The sequence below is a fragment of the Fulmarus glacialis genome, unplaced genomic scaffold, assembly GCF_000690835.1.
Source record: "Fulmarus glacialis isolate BGI_N327 unplaced genomic scaffold, ASM69083v1 scaffold38991, whole genome shotgun sequence".
In the NCBI taxonomy this organism is placed as follows: Eukaryota; Metazoa; Chordata; class Aves; order Procellariiformes; family Procellariidae; genus Fulmarus; species Fulmarus glacialis.
The window spans coordinates 75919-92557 of record NW_009191632.1 but is presented as its reverse complement, the minus strand read 5'-3'; the positions used below and the strand labels follow the sequence as shown (position 1 = coordinate 92557).

At 38.9% G+C, this 16639-nt stretch overlaps 1 protein-coding gene across 1 annotated transcript in view; it reads left to right on the top strand.

The window, feature by feature from the left end:
* Nucleotides 1–16639, top strand: part of LTBP1 (latent transforming growth factor beta binding protein 1) — a 97129-nt gene that overhangs the window by 32033 nt on the left and 48457 nt on the right. Inside the window, exons 10-14 of the mRNA XM_009586772.1 lie at nt 325–450; nt 1160–1282; nt 4831–4950; nt 10027–10149; nt 12211–12333. Of these exons, the coding sequence (XP_009585067.1) occupies nt 325–450; nt 1160–1282; nt 4831–4950; nt 10027–10149; nt 12211–12333 (615 nt within the window). The remainder of the gene's footprint in view (nt 1–324; nt 451–1159; nt 1283–4830; nt 4951–10026; nt 10150–12210; nt 12334–16639) is intronic.

The window sequence follows — 16639 nt, the reverse complement described above, 5'->3', positions numbered from 1 at the left end:
ATCCTTCTATTTCATCCAAATTGTGTTAATGTTCCATGCTTGCAGCTTGTGCTCAGCCTGTACTCAGTGTAGTGATTTGAATAGTAATCATGTCACATTCTCCAGGCCAATGCAATATTCTTATAGTCTAAGCCAATAAGAGCATTTTTTTTTTCCAACCAAAACTATTTAATGCATCTTTTTTGCAACTCTGAGGGAGAGGAAAACATATACTTTTTCAAATAGTTAAAATAATTACAAGATCAGTCTTTTCAAAACCATGGCATAGAATGCAAATATGCAAATATGTTATTCTATAGTCTTATGTTTTTATTTCTTTTATAGATATTAATGAGTGTAATCAGGCACCCCATCTCTGTTCTCTTGGACGCTGTGAAAATACAGAAGGAAGTTTCCTATGTATTTGCCAAGCTGGATTCATGGCCAGTGAAGATGGAACCGACTGTGTTGGTAATTACTGGTCTACTTTATAGAAAATAAAAACATAAAAATGAATCAAGCAGCTTATCTAAAACCTCCTAAAGTCCCCTTTTCAGCTTTTTTCCTCAATGTCATTGGACTGATGTCTGGAAGTGTATTTAACTGTCTCTCACCAGGTATTGTGGTGAAGAAAATATTTGAGTAGCTCCTACTAGTTTTCAAAATGATTATTTGTTGAAAAACAAGAATTTATTCAGTATCATGCTTGTTTAGGAAAATTACCATTTAGTAAAACACCTTCTGTGGTGGAAAATACAAATATTCAAAACTCTTTCAATCACTAGCAGCTGTAACAAACCATGTTTTTTAAATACAGCTGCAAACAGCCATGGACTTTGCAGAGCAATACAAACACCCTGAATTGGCTGTGATCTTCCTCAGGTTAGTGCTGCTGTGGGCACAATATACACGCAGTGACACGCATTGTGTTTGCAACCACAGGGCTGCTCACTGGCCTTCTTTCTACAGCCTGGTTGTTTCTAGATCTCATTCTCTCTGTGATTACAAGTAGTGAGGTAAAGATGGAACTGCTCAGTAAGAACAGCTGTAGGGCTGTGGCTTGCAAACAGCTTGAAAGTCCAAACTTATGTTTAATTACAGCAGAGTTTAGGGGAGATGCAAGCATTCAGTAATTTCATGGTGAAGCAAAGTTTCTCTCAACTTCTCTTTTTCATTTCAGATTTTGATGAATGTTCAAGACCTCATACTTGCGGGGAGGGCTTTTGTATAAATACTGTTGGCTCATACAGATGTGAATATTGTGATAGTGGATACCAAATGAACAGGAGAGGTGAATGTGAAGGTAGGTTTGGACTCTTCACCGGTAGTAATACAGTAACAGTTGCCAAGCCAAACAACTGCAATAGGAAAAGCCATTTGTTCGCATTGACTGCTGTTTCTGATCTCAACAGAAAACTTTACATCTATTTATTTTTTAAGAAATCTGGCCATTAGATGGAAATATTAAAATAACTCAACACAGATTTTTTCATGTTTAACTTAATATTTTTCTACCTGGTATATTTCTTTTAATTCCTTTCAATCTCCATTTGCTATTTGATTTCAGATGGAATGTCTTGGCACAGTGGTTTTATATCTATTCGTGCTCAGAGTTCCCTTTCCCCATCCCACTCTGCGCTTATTTCCATGGGTAATTTCTCTAGCTTAATCTTACTGCTGGATTTCTCTCACAGCTACTTTCTTCATTTAATTTGCCTTCAGATCATTTAACTTCCCCCTGTACACCAGCTGAAAATGGCAGAATGTTCAAAAGGACATTGCTTGTTTTATCTACAGTATGTCCTGGATGATGAAGTGAAGTTACCATTTATTTGTATCCCAAAAACAATGCCAAATGTTACCTCTCTTTGGAATGATTAATATTGCCTGCTGTTCAAGGGAGGCTTAGCACTGCGGCTTGAGCTGAAAGGGAGAATTCTCAGAGGGTGCAAGCTTAAACAAGAAACCTTTTTGAGTACTCTCCAATCTTTTCAGTTATTTGATGTCTGGAACCGCAATTCAATTCCTATTATTTAGATTTAAGACACTGCAAAGGAGTTCCCCCACTATGGACAGAACCATCTTGGGACAGCTATTTTAACATGGAATCTCTTAACTTTATTATTAGTCCTTCCCTGCATACTTTCCCAAGTTTCTGTTTAAAAAAAAAAAAAGGATAATTTTTTCCTATATTATAACAGGTAGCAAATGATCAGTTGGCTTTTTTTTTTGATTTGGAAATATATTATCTAGCGGGTGTTTCATGTTGCAGGAGGATCTCCAAAACTTCACATTATTTTTCAGTGTGCTGGTTTTGCTGTTCTTTTCTCTTTTTTAATTTTCAACTTGACTTGTGAACTAAAAACCACAAGCAGCCATTTCATTTTAAACATCGTTTTGTTCATGCTGTAGTCTAAGTTACTTAAGAAAGAGCAAAATTGCTAAATGTTAGGTTGCCTAGCAAATAAGCAACTTAAAGCTGCTGTGGATATATTTGCTGCACTGAGCATCACTACAAGATTCCTCTTTCTATTCAGACAATTCTTTTTAATTTAAATAAATGTTTCACGTACTCCACTCTTACAACTACTTTTTCCAAATCTTCTCTGTCAGTAGGGAATCTGTGATTAAAATAGGCTAGAAATCAGAATATCACAGTGCATCGAATTTCTTATTAGCTTGTAAATTTAGTAGTGTGGTGGTAGTCCTCTGTCGTTTAACTTAACAATATGTAATTTCTGAAACCAAATTCTCTGTTGAAAGTTATTTAAGGTTGCTTAACGGAAAAACCCTCCTACACTAAATCCATCAAACCAAGGAAATGACGCATTCGGGGAATCATTTCACCATGTCATTACACCTACACGTTATAGTTACCCTACTGACACATTCCAGATTCCACAAATAACTCCTTTCCACCTCCTCCGCACTTCAAAAACAAAGGCAAGAATCCTCAAAGCTGTACACAATACACACAGTTCATTTACACTTCCTCACCCCATCTTCATTTTGCCTTCAAGCTATACTCACGCAAGCTTTGTCGTGGGCCTAGCCCAAGAGTGCATATATGTTAAACATTGGAACAGGCTGCCCAGGGAAGTGGTTGAGTCACCATCCCTGGAAGTACTTAAAAGACGTGTAGATGAGGCGTTTAGGGACATGGTTTAGTAGGTATGGTGGTGTTGGGTTGACAGTTGGACTCGATATTCTTAGAGGTCTTTTCCAACCTTAATGATTCTATAATTCTGTGTTATTTTTGTAGAGTCTATTGTTTATGTAGAACACTGTAACAGGCATAGCTGATCATCACTGCATACGATTAAGTATTCCTATACAATCTTCCTGTGATTTCTTTAAGCTTTTCAGCATTTAGACTTTATTTTGACTGAAAATTTCTCTACCAAATACATCATTCATGTTGTGTGTTTTGAGGCAATCCAGGCAGTTCTGAGGTTTCAGCAGAAGTGGATTTTTTTGTTAATTAAATAAAAAAATCTCCCAGCAGTTTCACTGAGAAACGTTTGCAGGTCTGCATCATAGCGGCTGAAGAGGCCTGTTGCTTTTTTTATCGGAAAGTATTCTCAGCTGGACAATCATGATTCTATGAAAAATTGTGATTTGCCCACATCCAGTGAGTTGTTTGGAGCTGGGATGTTCAATTCTCGGAAGGTTGGAGCATTGTCCAGTTACATTACAAGTGTTGGAGGCTACATTCCTTCTGTGAGCTTGTTCCCAAAACTAGGAGTAAATTGCCTCTGTACTATCTGTGCTGGAGTAGCAGTCCTCTATTGCAGAAGACACAACCGCTAGGCTTGGGGCAGGGAAGGGACAGGAGCTTAGGAAGCTGGGGTTAGAGGTGACTTTGACGATTTCATTAGTTCTGTGCACTGCATGAAGCAAATATTTGATAGGAAAGGTTGTAATTATTGTGTAATTAAAGACCATATTATAAAATGATACTCAAGTATGGGAGCAGACTGGAATGGGGCTGTCCATACAGTTTTAATTCCAGCATCTTCTGATCATTGGTCACTTGACAGCAACTTGTCTTTGAATGTCATTTTTGTATGCAGTCTCTTTTAGATTGCATATATTGTGTGTATTGTGGGTTTCTTTCATGCAGGATAAGAAGTTATTAGTAGATGCTCAGAGCCTGGACATGAGATCCATGAGTTTTTCAGGACCTATCTCTTTTTTTGTCATGGGTAAAACTAGGACCTCTCCTGATGCAACAAGTCCCTCTATCACGCTAAACATTGCCAGCCTCAGTGATGTGTGTGTTGCTGTTCTTTCAGACGTAATTAACTCCCTACTCCTTGTAAACATTTTTGATTACCGTTCACACAATTAAATTTACAGTCCACATAATACTTACATGCTGCATAACTCTAGGACACTGGAGAATACCAAATTCCTCTTTGCTTTGAAAAGCCAGAGTTGCAATTTTATTGTTGTTGCAATGCACTTCCAAAGTCTCTTGAGACTGACTATAGGAGGAACCTCAGGACACTTCAATATAGTAAAGGGGTGATGTAAGCAAAGTTATTCTTGCCTATCTAAGCCAGAAATCTGATCTGCTGTATGTTATGGAGGACATACCAAAGATTCACAGTATAAAGAAAATACAGATTCAGCTGCGTGTACTATGATCTAATTTATTTCTCAGAAATGCCCCTTTGCTGGTACAAATCTGTGAGAACTTGTACCTTCCTGGGTCTCTAACAGATAAAATATGCAACTCTTTAAATGTATTAGTATAACATGAGCACAGTCAGAATAACCAGATTAGTTTATTGTTCAGTGTTTTGTTATGGTTTTGACCAGTATTTCCTTTTATCTTCTCTTTTGAAGACATCGATGAATGCCTGACTCCAACTACTTGTCCAGATGCACAGTGCATTAATGCTCCTGGCTCTTACCAGTGCATTCCTTGCAGAGTGGGATTCAGAGGCTGGAATGGACAGTGTCATGGTATGTTCAGTACTCTTTGTATCTCCAGTTATAGTTCTTGTCTCCGAGATGCTGTATTTCCTATGCCATCAATGTCACAATCTGATGACAGCACTGTGCCCTGAGTCCCCATTTCATTCAATAATAATTGAAAATACGAGATTTTTGAAATGACTCGATGTTCTCAGACACAGTATATATGAGGAAATTGTGTTTTACTGTAGATAAATGAACAATTGAATCTAGACTGCAAACAATACAATTCTAATTACAAAACAAAATTCTTGAAATAAAAAATATGGAACTGAAAGGGATGTATTATCAGTGAAATGCTAGTAGGCCATTGTTTGGAGGTATTAACAAATGAAAAAAACATGGGAGTGCTAACACATCAGTGTGACTGGCAGGCTTTTCAATACGATATGGGAGTTTGCTCACAAAGCATATTAATACAACTTCTTAATTACCTGTACTTCCAGCAAAACATTCAGCACATCTTAAAAGAGCTTGTCTCACCTTAGGTTAGGTTTTTAGGACAGATTTCTCACATTATAGTTTTGTTGATTTATTTTTAAATGTGAGATTCTCCCCCCCTCCCCCCCCCGCCCCCCAAATCAGTTTTGGCTATTCGAGATACAGGTAAGAAAGAGCAAATTAATCCATTGTGCAAAAAGAAATAATCTTTTGCAGTTCTGAGTGCCACTTCCTGGGGCACTACCAGAAACTTAAATTTCACCTCGGTTGTGAAGGATCTGCTGTCTGTTATGAATCCTTCTGTCCACTCTGTGTGTAACACATGCCCTATAATTTGTGATGGTTGGAGTAACCATGTTACCTAAACATGAGTGTATAATAACCTACAAAGGAGGTGTTTGCATTATTGTTGTAGGTCACATTGGCAGTGTACTTCCATAGCTTATTTCCTAATTGCTCCCAATTGCTGTGATTTGTTTCAGTCCCTCAAGCAGTCTAAGAGCATTTTTTTGGTTGAAATAGCACTGGAAGGTGGGCAGCCACTGTGCTCCAGCCGCCAATGGACTTTTGATGTGGAGCAAGACTAGAGCCAGGTTGCAGTGAAGCACCTGAAAAATGTATGGTGTAGCTGCCAGACCCTCACCACCGGTTTTGCTTTACAGATGATACCTTTTTCAACCACCCTATTTTCTAATGAAGGCATGTTGTAGCAAATTATTTCCGTCTGAACATCTGCCTGTTGCAATTTATCGGCATGTCACAGCTGCATTATTTGATCTTGTCATTTGACTTATTATGGACGAATGTATTTCTCAGGTAATTTCATGGATTTTAACAGAGTTATAACAAGCTATGGAATGTTTACAGCAAACTGATGTGGTTCACTTAGCACACGTTTAGTTTTGTTTTGCTCCTTCCCACCTGCCTGGATTCCTGCTACCCTTGCAAAGAATGTAGCACATGCACTCTGTTAAGAAAGGTTTCCTCTTATTTAATTCCTTATTTGGAAAATGTAAAGTTGATTTAATTTTGCATTCTTTCATGATATCAAGCTTGATTTCTATACCTATTTATGAAAATAGCCTGGTTGAAAATGCCATGGCATAACTTTCACTTGTTTCTTTCTTGCTAACCAGGTTAGTAGGATTAGAATGAGAGAAAAGAAGTCACTGCTCTGCTCAGATTTACAAGCAAAACTAAGTCATGTAAGGGATAAGTCTTGGTTCCAAGCTGCTGATACTTTTTTTCCTTGTATTACTGCATGTAGTTTCCCTTTTTCCTTTGTTTTATGAAATGTTCTAAGCCTAGACATCTCACTTACATCATTAGTGATGTGATCAGTCTTCATTCTCTGTTTATCCTAGACTTACATCATGTTGGAAATGAGCCATACACATTTTAGAAAATGTAATGCAGACAGAGTTTGTCTTAAATCCATAGCTTTGCAACATGGTACAATTTAAATACACTGGAAAGGAAAATATTTCCCAAGTTATCTATGAAGGGTATTTAAGTCCATTGTTCCATGAATTAATTTGTTTCTGCTGTTAGTTTAGGTCAGTTGCAGCTCTGCTGCTTTTCCCTAGTGCTGTTTTCAGTAACTGGGCTCATTCCTCTGCCTGCACTTGATGCCCTAGAAAGTCTAGTGTAACAATTTTACAGTTCTTTTATGCTGTTGATACTGTAATCTTCCAGGATTTAAAGCCAGGAACATAGCTACTTTTGTTTAATAAAGGCAAGTCAATTGGTTCACTTCAGACTTATGTAGAATAGATTTAACTGCAGTTTAGGTGGGAATATCCCATGTAAGATGCATATTGGAAGAAATTAAAAATGGCACCTGCACACCCTGCCACCTCATTGTCTTGAAATTGCTACTGTCCCAGGTCCTTCAGTGCGTTTGTGTCATACAGGGACTATTTGCAGTAATTTTTTAAAAAGTTTACTTGCAATCATGGTTTTTTTTCATCTTTCTCTCTCCACATTTGCACATTCAAATAAAGTGATATATCATGATGTATAATGACAATAAAGTAGTATGTGAATCTAGAGCACACTTCTGTATATTGACGAATAAGTGAAAAAAATTAAATTGACAAAACTTTCTAGACTGCTTCATCCTCATGGTTGTCACTGTGGTGGATTTTGCAACTATGTTGTTAACTAACAATATTCAGCTTGTACAGCATTAGGGACCCCATCAGAAGATTTCAAAATTAATACACAGGTCAGCAGAGCTGATCCATACATCTCTAGTCCTACTGTAGGGAGTTTCAGTAGAATTAGCTACAGCTCTGGAGTTCATCTCAGCAGATACAGGTTCTGTTCCTGGCTTTTCTGCTGGCTTTATGGGAAAATCTCTTGATTTTTCAAGTCCCATCCAAATATCAGAAATAATATTGCAGGCTTCGTTTTCAAGTAGCTTGGAGGTAAGTAGATGAAAATGAATCTGTAAGAAGCAGATTTGTTATTCAGTTCGAAATTTGCGTGCCTGGCTGCTGAATTAGGTTCTGTGTGTTTTAACAAATTCTTGAATTTGAGCATTGATCATATACATTGAGAGCAAAGGTTGCATTTTGTTGAGGGAGCACATTTTGCAACAGTAGGGATCTGAGAAATTAGTCTTGCAGAAGGGTGTAAGTAGCATTGCCTACTGAACTGCCATAGCAGAGCACCTGTGGATCTGAGTTGTCATCTCTTGGGAGGATGGCACATCGTGTTCTTGGCCAGGCAGCAACAGGGCATCTTATTTACAGAGTTAGAGGCTCAAGTAAGGAAAGAAGAATTGTAGGTCATTTGAAATATGAACAATAATGGTGATTTTGTTTGTGTCTGGGGAGAGATGGGCTTTGTCAAAGTTAGATTGTACAGGAGCTTGTAAAGAGCCAAGAATGATAAATATATATGAGGAGAATAATTACTGCAGATATCCACAATAGGTAATAAGAGCTATGATGATGATTTAAAGACCTCTCGTGTTTTTCCAGCTCTCCCTGTGCTACAGCTGCCTAAATAGCTCAAGTGCCTCAAATAATCAGTAGTTTTACTCTTTTACGTTGACAGATTTTGTGTGCTTTGCGGTGGCAAAAGACAGGGTAATTGGGAGTAATATGATTTCAGGCACATAAAAGTAAATAAGGTGTAATTCTTTTTCTGCATCAGTGAAGCTAAAAAATACAGCTTTTTCCATACAAACAGGGACACCTGCTTGCTGTTAACTGCATCCCCAAAATAAATAAATAAAATTTGAAAATTAACCTTTTATTTTTTTAAGTGAAAACCACTCCTAGGAAAAAGACAATACTGATTATTTTAGAATACTGAATAAATTCTGGCTGAGTTTATAACGAAAGGTGTTATTTATATGTTTGCTTTTTTCTTTGTTGATTTATACAAATTGCATTCAGAAGGAATTCTTGAAAATTATTCTTAAGTAGTAACATAGCAATTTTCACAATGGCTAAAGAGAGTGGCCCATTAGTTAATACCCTTCTTTCTGAGATTTATGAAAGTAGGTGTCTATGGGATAGCTTATAGAAAAAAAGTTTCTTTCAAGTCCTCCTGTAAATAAAGGATGATTTGTGACCAGGAAGAGAGATTTTGCTTCTAAAACTTTGGTTATAAAGGCATAATTCAATGGAGTTCCTTGTTGCTTATATAGAGTAGCCTTACAAAGGGACCTGCATGAAGTGTAGAAATCCCCTTGAAATTGCTCAGGTGTCAGCTAATTCCTTTAGAACCTGCCTGTCCATTTGAAAAATGTCATCTATGAAGGTCTCACGTGTACATGTGTTTCATATAGAGTCTTTAGTTATGCACTGGAGAACTCCTCTAAATCCTGTATATTAATCGACCTAATTTTAAAAAACAGCAAAAACTCAACAGCAGAAAATGTGGTTGAGGTCTGTTCTAGCTTCTGAGAGGACCTGCCTGTTCCCTCGCACCCATAGGTAAGCTCCAGGTAAACAAGCGGAGGCAGCAGGCTGGGGGATTCTGACCAGAGCACACGATTTAAAAATGGTTTCAGAGGGAACAGCTTCTATCACAGCCTTGCCAGCATGAGCTGTGTCTGCTTTTCTGGACTGTTCCTTGCAATAGCAGAAGGATTAGTGATAATGGTTATAAGGTATAGGCAGCTGCTAGTGCTTTTGTCACAGGTACATATCCGAAGAGTAAATCTGTGTAATGCAAGAATGAACGTGCCAGCACTTGCTGACCTCTTCTCTATACTAAAGCTGCACTGCTTTAAGCTACTGTCGGAAAATTATGGGCAAAATAATCTTATTCAGGTAAGGATGATGTGGACACAGTTAGTTCATAGTGCAACCCCTATTCAAAAAAAAAAAAGGTTTGTTAGCCTGAACTGGAGTCCTTGCAGTACTGGGATGAAAGCATTGTTTTAGTCATGTAGGCTCTGAGTATAGTCGAGTGTTTGAGCACAAGGCAGCTCAAGTTCAAATCCTTTTTTTAAATCAGAATTGCTACAGAATTGTCAAGGTCAAAATATACAGGAAAACTGATTCTAACCACGCTTATGGCAGAATTTGAATAAATTCCCAAGCTCAACTGAAAGATGGTTGTACCCAAGTTAATTATACACTTACGCTTTCTTTATATTCACAGATATAGATGAATGTCAGTATGGCAATCTCTGTACAAATGGGCGTTGTGAAAATATGGAGGGGTCTTTCAGATGTATTTGTGGCCAAGGTTTCAAACTCTCTGCATCAGAGGATCAGTGTGAAGGTAGGAAAGAACATGATTAAAATTCATAAGGTTGCACTTACCTCTTAGATAATATTTTTCAACTAATAATATTCCTTTTAATGGAGAAACAACAAAGATACAACACTGAAGCTAAATAATCAAAAATGTAAGAATATGTATTTCCATTTTATGGCTTCCATGGTCACATTGTAGATTTTGACATTTGTTACAAAGTCACGTTGTAATGTAGTACATGTAGTAATATTTATATTGCTAAATTGGAATTTCTGCAAAATCCTTGGCATTTCTGTTACTTTGGAGGTTTGGGGACAATGGCTTTTGCTGCCTTAATTGCTTTTCTTTCTATCTTTTTTTTTCTTTCATGTGGGTGAGTGGAATAAAAAAACCCAGGCTGCACCCTCTTGGAACCCAGCAGTGTCAGTTAACACTGAGCTGATGCCTGCATTGGTGTCACTGCATTTCAAGTAGTACATTTAGTAGACAGAGAGTTTGGTGTCGTATTTCTATGAACAGTACCTGTACCTCCAAAGTGTTAGGTTCTACATTTCTTCCACATCTAAAATTCCCACTAGGACTGCTCCAGTGGAACAAAATTAGGTCTGAAGTCAGAGCGGACTAGTCTGAGAGAGAACCTGGAGTTTGTACAGGAGGCATGAACGTCCCTCTCCTTAGGGAGACAGGACTTACTGAAACCTCTCCCCAAAGGTGAAAATCTGGGAGAATCTCTCCAAGCTGTGGAAGCACGCAGAAACCTAAGTGTTTCTTGTCAGATGTTGGTTTTACTTCTTTTCCCTTCCCCCAACCCTTCCCTAAGTGTCTGTGTATAGCACCAAACACTTTCAGACTTCTGAGTGCTAAAAATAATACAGTAAAACTAAATGATTGTTCATGTAAATTTGTCAGGAAGTTTGAAACAAAACATCAGTGTAAGTTAAATGTCTTGAGTGAGTTAAATGTGCTGTCCAGGACGCACAGCAGACTGGTCTTGGGGAAAGTATGTAGACAAAGTTTGACTGCTTCCTCTGAGCCTTTCATGGAACAAGGGTCCTTGCCAAGCTGAGCTGGCATGTACAGACTGCGCTTCTTAAAGTGCACCCTTCGAAAGTAAGAACCCATACATGTGCCCAGATGCTTCACGCAGCCTCACAGATTTCAGTGATCCTTAAATTCAAAACTTCTGTGGTTGCAAGGGACCATTACTCAAGAGGTCAGACTACATAGCCATAACACAGACCTGAAAAACCTCATTGAGTAACTTTATCCTGTTTGAATTGGAGTATATTTTCAGAAAGACGTTCAGCCATGCCTAAATCCTAGAAGTGACTAAGAATCTACCATATCAATTTAATTACTGTTCCTTAACGAGTATTTTATAAATAAGGGAGGGAAAACAGGTTTCCTAGCTCAAACAAGACATGTGCTATGTTCTAAATTCAAAGTGCCGTTCCCCTCCAGTATTTTGAGTTTTTCGTAGGAAAATTTAAGTTTGATGTTCAAGTCCATCGGTTAACCCAGACTGACCCCAGTTTATGAGAACTGAAGCGCTGAGGGATTAGCAGCGGTTGTGGAAGCAAAGAGACATTTCCCCATACTTAGAGGATTAATACTGTTACAAGGCAAGTATTTAAAGGAGCCTTAAGGTACAACTTAATAGGGGAACAGCCTGTCAGTGTGCATCTGAAAACCACACCCTGTTAAAAGGTGGTGATCCTGCTGGAAAGTATTTTGTGGGTTTTGCTGACTCACTGGAGCTGCTGGCTTGTTACCTTTGCCAGATATAAAAGAAACAAAAGCAGCTCTCAAGCAGTATCTGTGTGTACCTGTTTGTGCATTGAGGGATATATTGACACTACAGGAGAGAATGCTGAATGCAGTCACCTCAAGGAAAACATCCAATCTGCAATTTCGTATATTTTTATGCATTACATTGACTGCATTTGTTAATAAATAAGTCCAAGAGAAGCAGTACTGGATATTGACACTCTGCTTTGCTGTTTTGTTCAGAATTGTTATTGCACCATTTGATTAGTAATTGGTATTTTCAGATGTGTCATGTTTTCACTGTCCCTTCTGCTACAGATATAGACGAATGCCAGCACCGATCACTCTGTACGAATGGACGCTGCAGGAACACAGAAGGATCTTTCAGATGTATTTGTAGCCAAGGCTACACATTATCATCTACTGGAGATCAGTGTGAAGGTAAGCTTGTGGACTTAAGCTACTGATTCATTCTTTTCAATAAGATCTTGAGTATTTCAGCTATAGGTATGAACTCTTTTGAGAATGGGACAGAAAGATATGTTGCTCCTCTTTCTTTCTCAATACTTTACTGTCAACCATTCAACAGTCCCCACCTACACAGCCACATATTGAGTGGATTCTTAGAAGTAGTCCCTGTCATCTTTCCATGTGCAAGAAATCAGCACATGTGTTTCCAACAGTAAGATTGGAAGGGCAGTTGACATTATTACCAAAAACAATTAATCCTTTCCAACCCTTGTTGCTCAAATTCTGACACAGAAATTCTGTATTACAAAAGTATTCTGCCAGCATACACTGTTCACATGGGGGCCTCCTAAATGAAAACAACTTCTCCAGATGGTTTTGGGAACCTGTAGCCAGCCACCACAATCCCACATGTGCACTGGCAGAAGAAAATACATAGTATAAGATGAGCTCCAGGGGGATCTGCTGGAGCTCACAGCTTTCACTGTCTCAGAAGGCAGTCTACATACTGAGCTTGTAAAAACAAAAATAAGAGGTGAAAGATGTACAGTAAATGTAGGGAGAAATGCTGGGTTATAGAAAACAGAAACATTCTATTATCTCTCAAGTAGAACAATTGAATAGTCCAGTAATTGGCAAATAGATTTTTTTCTAGTGAATTATTTCAAAGCTACTCCCTCTTCTCCATTGTTGGCTATACCGCCTGATATGGTACATCTGCTGCACCTACTCATGGTCACCTTGAGCATGTGAGATTACTTACTAGCGAGCTCCAGAAAAGATTGTAGCTCAGTTGCTTCCTTATCTCACCCTAGAGGGGGAAAAAACTCTCAGTTAAGGTCTCACCGTACATGTGGTATTAGCACATAAAAACTTTCCAGTCTCTGGTGTGCTTTCTGTAGCAGCTGATACCATGGAAGACACAGCTCCTTACTGCTGTTCTACCTAGTAGTGCTCTGCTGCTAGGTTATCCTCCACACAGCATTCTAGGAGGGAGTTCCCACTGTCTCACCCACAGCAATAGGTCAGGAATCCTCCTCTTCAAGTGATCCAGGCAGAAGAGCAGTTCCCCCTGAGCCAACCAAATGCTGTCTTCTCAAGACAAACCTGTAATATCAGACCAGACTTCACCAGCAGTGATGGTACTGGATTGTCCACGTTTAAGGAGTGACAGCAACTCTTGAAGTCCTTACCAACAAGGAATAAGGATATCTTATAAAATCTCCTCAGCACACTGATACTCTTTGGTACTGACCTGTTTGGAGAATCTGGTCATGGAATAACTTAACACAATCTTCTCAGAGTTCCTGGTGAATACCAGCATCACTTGCATCAGCTTTAAGAAATGTGGGCTGATGATGGAAGGCACTAGAAACTTGTGTCAAAGAATTTTGCTCTCACCTGGCTTCAAGATCTTCATGAGTTGCAACAGATGCAGAGATACAGAGATATTGTGTCAAGAATCAAAGAAACATTGGGTGGAAGGGATCACTGGTCCGTTCCTCCTCCCAAAGGCATAACAGACCGTATCATTCTGTCATTCCTGACAGGTACTCATCTAACCTGCTCTCAGCAGGCTTCAGCAGATGAGATTCTAAACATCTCTTCAAGCAGCCTGTGCCAGTGCTTTGCTGTCCTTGTGTTAGACTTTCTTTTTTCCCAAACGTGTGATGGTAATCTTCTATTGCTGCAGTTTAATTTATGAGTTCTTACCTTGGCCACCTTAAACAAGAAAAGGTTCTTTCCTCTGCATAGCAGAGAGGGAGATGGGAGAGAGTGGGATGCATAACTGTTTCAAGCATTTCGGTTCCTTCAACAAGAAGCCTTGCAAACCATCAAGTCTGCAGAGAAAGATTTTGAATTAGTAAATGCTGTTAGCATGTGTGAGTGTATGAAATGGTGAGTTAAACCATCTTGTAGTGAAGAATAGCAAATGAAATATAGAAATGAATTTAAATCCATTGTAGTTGAGGACCGAATGTTTTCCAGAACTTCTCTTCAGACTGCTTTGGTGCATTTCATACAGCCCAAGAAGTCATGGTAACTGTTGCCGCTCCCCATGACTATGCAATGGCCTGTCAGGACAGGTCCATGCTTTATCTTCATCTCTTCCTTGATGCTGTTCAAGGGCAATTTTCAAGAAAAAATAATTTCTGAAGCTCTCAAGGCAAAAGAAGAGGAATTGGATCGTACAAGGAAAAAGCTGTTCCCTCACCTCAGGGTCTTCATCTTATTCCCAAGAGTCTGTCCCAAATGTACAGCTTCTCCACCCAGTGACAGAGTGGTTAATTTCTGTAGAGAGAGAGTGTTTACTGAAGATTTTAATAAATACTAAAAGTTCTGCACAAAATCTATTCATCTCTTGAAGTGGAAGAAATTCTTCTGTGCTTGCATTATACCCCTTCAATATTTTCTGAAATACAGGATATTACAGACTGCTTTTTGCACCTTGGAAACTAAGTTTGAACAGACTGTGCTTGTTTTGCTGTCAGTAAGAATGCTTTGTGAGCCTGTTTTATCTGCTGTACATTCACCTGTCTTGTTTTTCCTGACCTTGTGATATAATTATTTTTGATGGCTCCTTGAATTATTCAGTGCACATTTAGGGAACTCAGTTGACTACAGGTTTCAGTCTCACATTCTTTTCATATCAGTGGAGGTCCTCAGCCTCACAGCCACATTCCCATCTTCATGAAAATGGCTTTCCTCCTGACTGTTAGTTCAGCCAGATGTGTGCATGGACTACAGGGCAGAGCTTCCATAAAGACGAAATTGCCTTGAGAAGACATCCAACGTTTCTCCATGTGATGGCCTCTGATTTTCAGATTAGCCTATTTACCTGAATGTTTTCTAACACTTCACAGAGAAAGCAGGAAAGAGATGACAAAAACCGTGGGTATAGCACAGCATAGTTGTGTGAAAACAAGAGAGTGGTTCAAATTCTGTCCAGTTTCTCAAAGACTCAGGGATGGACATTTGTCACGTCAGAAGATACCCAAAAACGTATCCGGCTGTAAAGCCAATGTGATTGGCAAATCACTGGCAAGAAATGTGCTTGTTTATTTAATAAGGATTTCTTCTACTTCAGAAGTTTTCTTAAAAATGTAGCAGCTCAGGAAGCAGTTTGCTGGTTTGATCATTATACACTTGTGCAAACTTCTAGAGATACTGCAGAATTTGGCTGTGCTCATTTTCAGCTGAGCTTTGTGCAACTCCGGCAGAAGTTTGTGCCTGGAAGTCTTTGCACAGTATTTCACTTATTTAAGAATAAAGGTAATTTGCAAATAGTTGTTCTATACATTGGTGTATACATGCAGTATACATGCTCTGCATGCATCCTTGCACTGAACTCTTCAGAAAATGAGAAAACTGGACTGAGGCCTTCATACCTTCAGTTCTGTCTGAGAGCAATAATCCGTATGTCTATTCATATTGTAAATGCCTGTATACCCTGTTACCCAAGCCTGAAGAACTTTTCCCTTCTGCAGTACCTGTAGAGACTTGCTATTATGTGCTTGGAAATTAGTAGCCTGAAAGTATGTGACCATCCACAGGTGAGCTTCTGCGCACAACCTTCCACTTGAAGATAGAAGAGGAGGTTACTTCCTAGTAGTCAGAAGTCTTCAAGATGCATGACCACATGCATGTTTATTTTCTTTCTGCCTTACTCTCTCATTCAACATCTCCTGTTCTTGAGATGAAGTGACATTGAGACTTTCTGCTCTGTGTTGCTCTGAATATGAGGGAACACAAAGTGTGAGCACACCTGTGGGTAAAAAGTATTGGCCTTGTCTCAACTGACAGGAAGTGTGAATGTGCACCAGCTGGACTTGCATATAGACTGTACATCTCAAAGAACTTGGGTTACTGGAAAACAGTCTGTTTGAAGCATAGGAGGCTCCAGTGTTCTCCTAGGAGCCTGAGATTTTGCTAGCCAAAATGCTCTGGACATGCACCTATAAAGAGTGGTAAAAAGCACTGAACATCTCAAGCATGAGTTACTGTCTCTGATTTTTCTGGAGATTCTTGTGCAGCAACCGTAGGACCTATGAAGAGTTGCATTAGAGAAAGGGAGGTTTGCATCCTGTACAGAAAATAATGCATTTTGACTGCATTTGGCAGAAGACGCCTTCTTGTTGTGCGACTTGGCATTAACTCAGTGCAAGGGAGTCGTTAATTTTTTCTCATGCTCCTAGTCAAAATTAATTGCTGTTTTAAATAAACCACAACTTATTTCTCAGTTGAAAATGGTTATAAAACATGTGGTTATCAAAAGGTC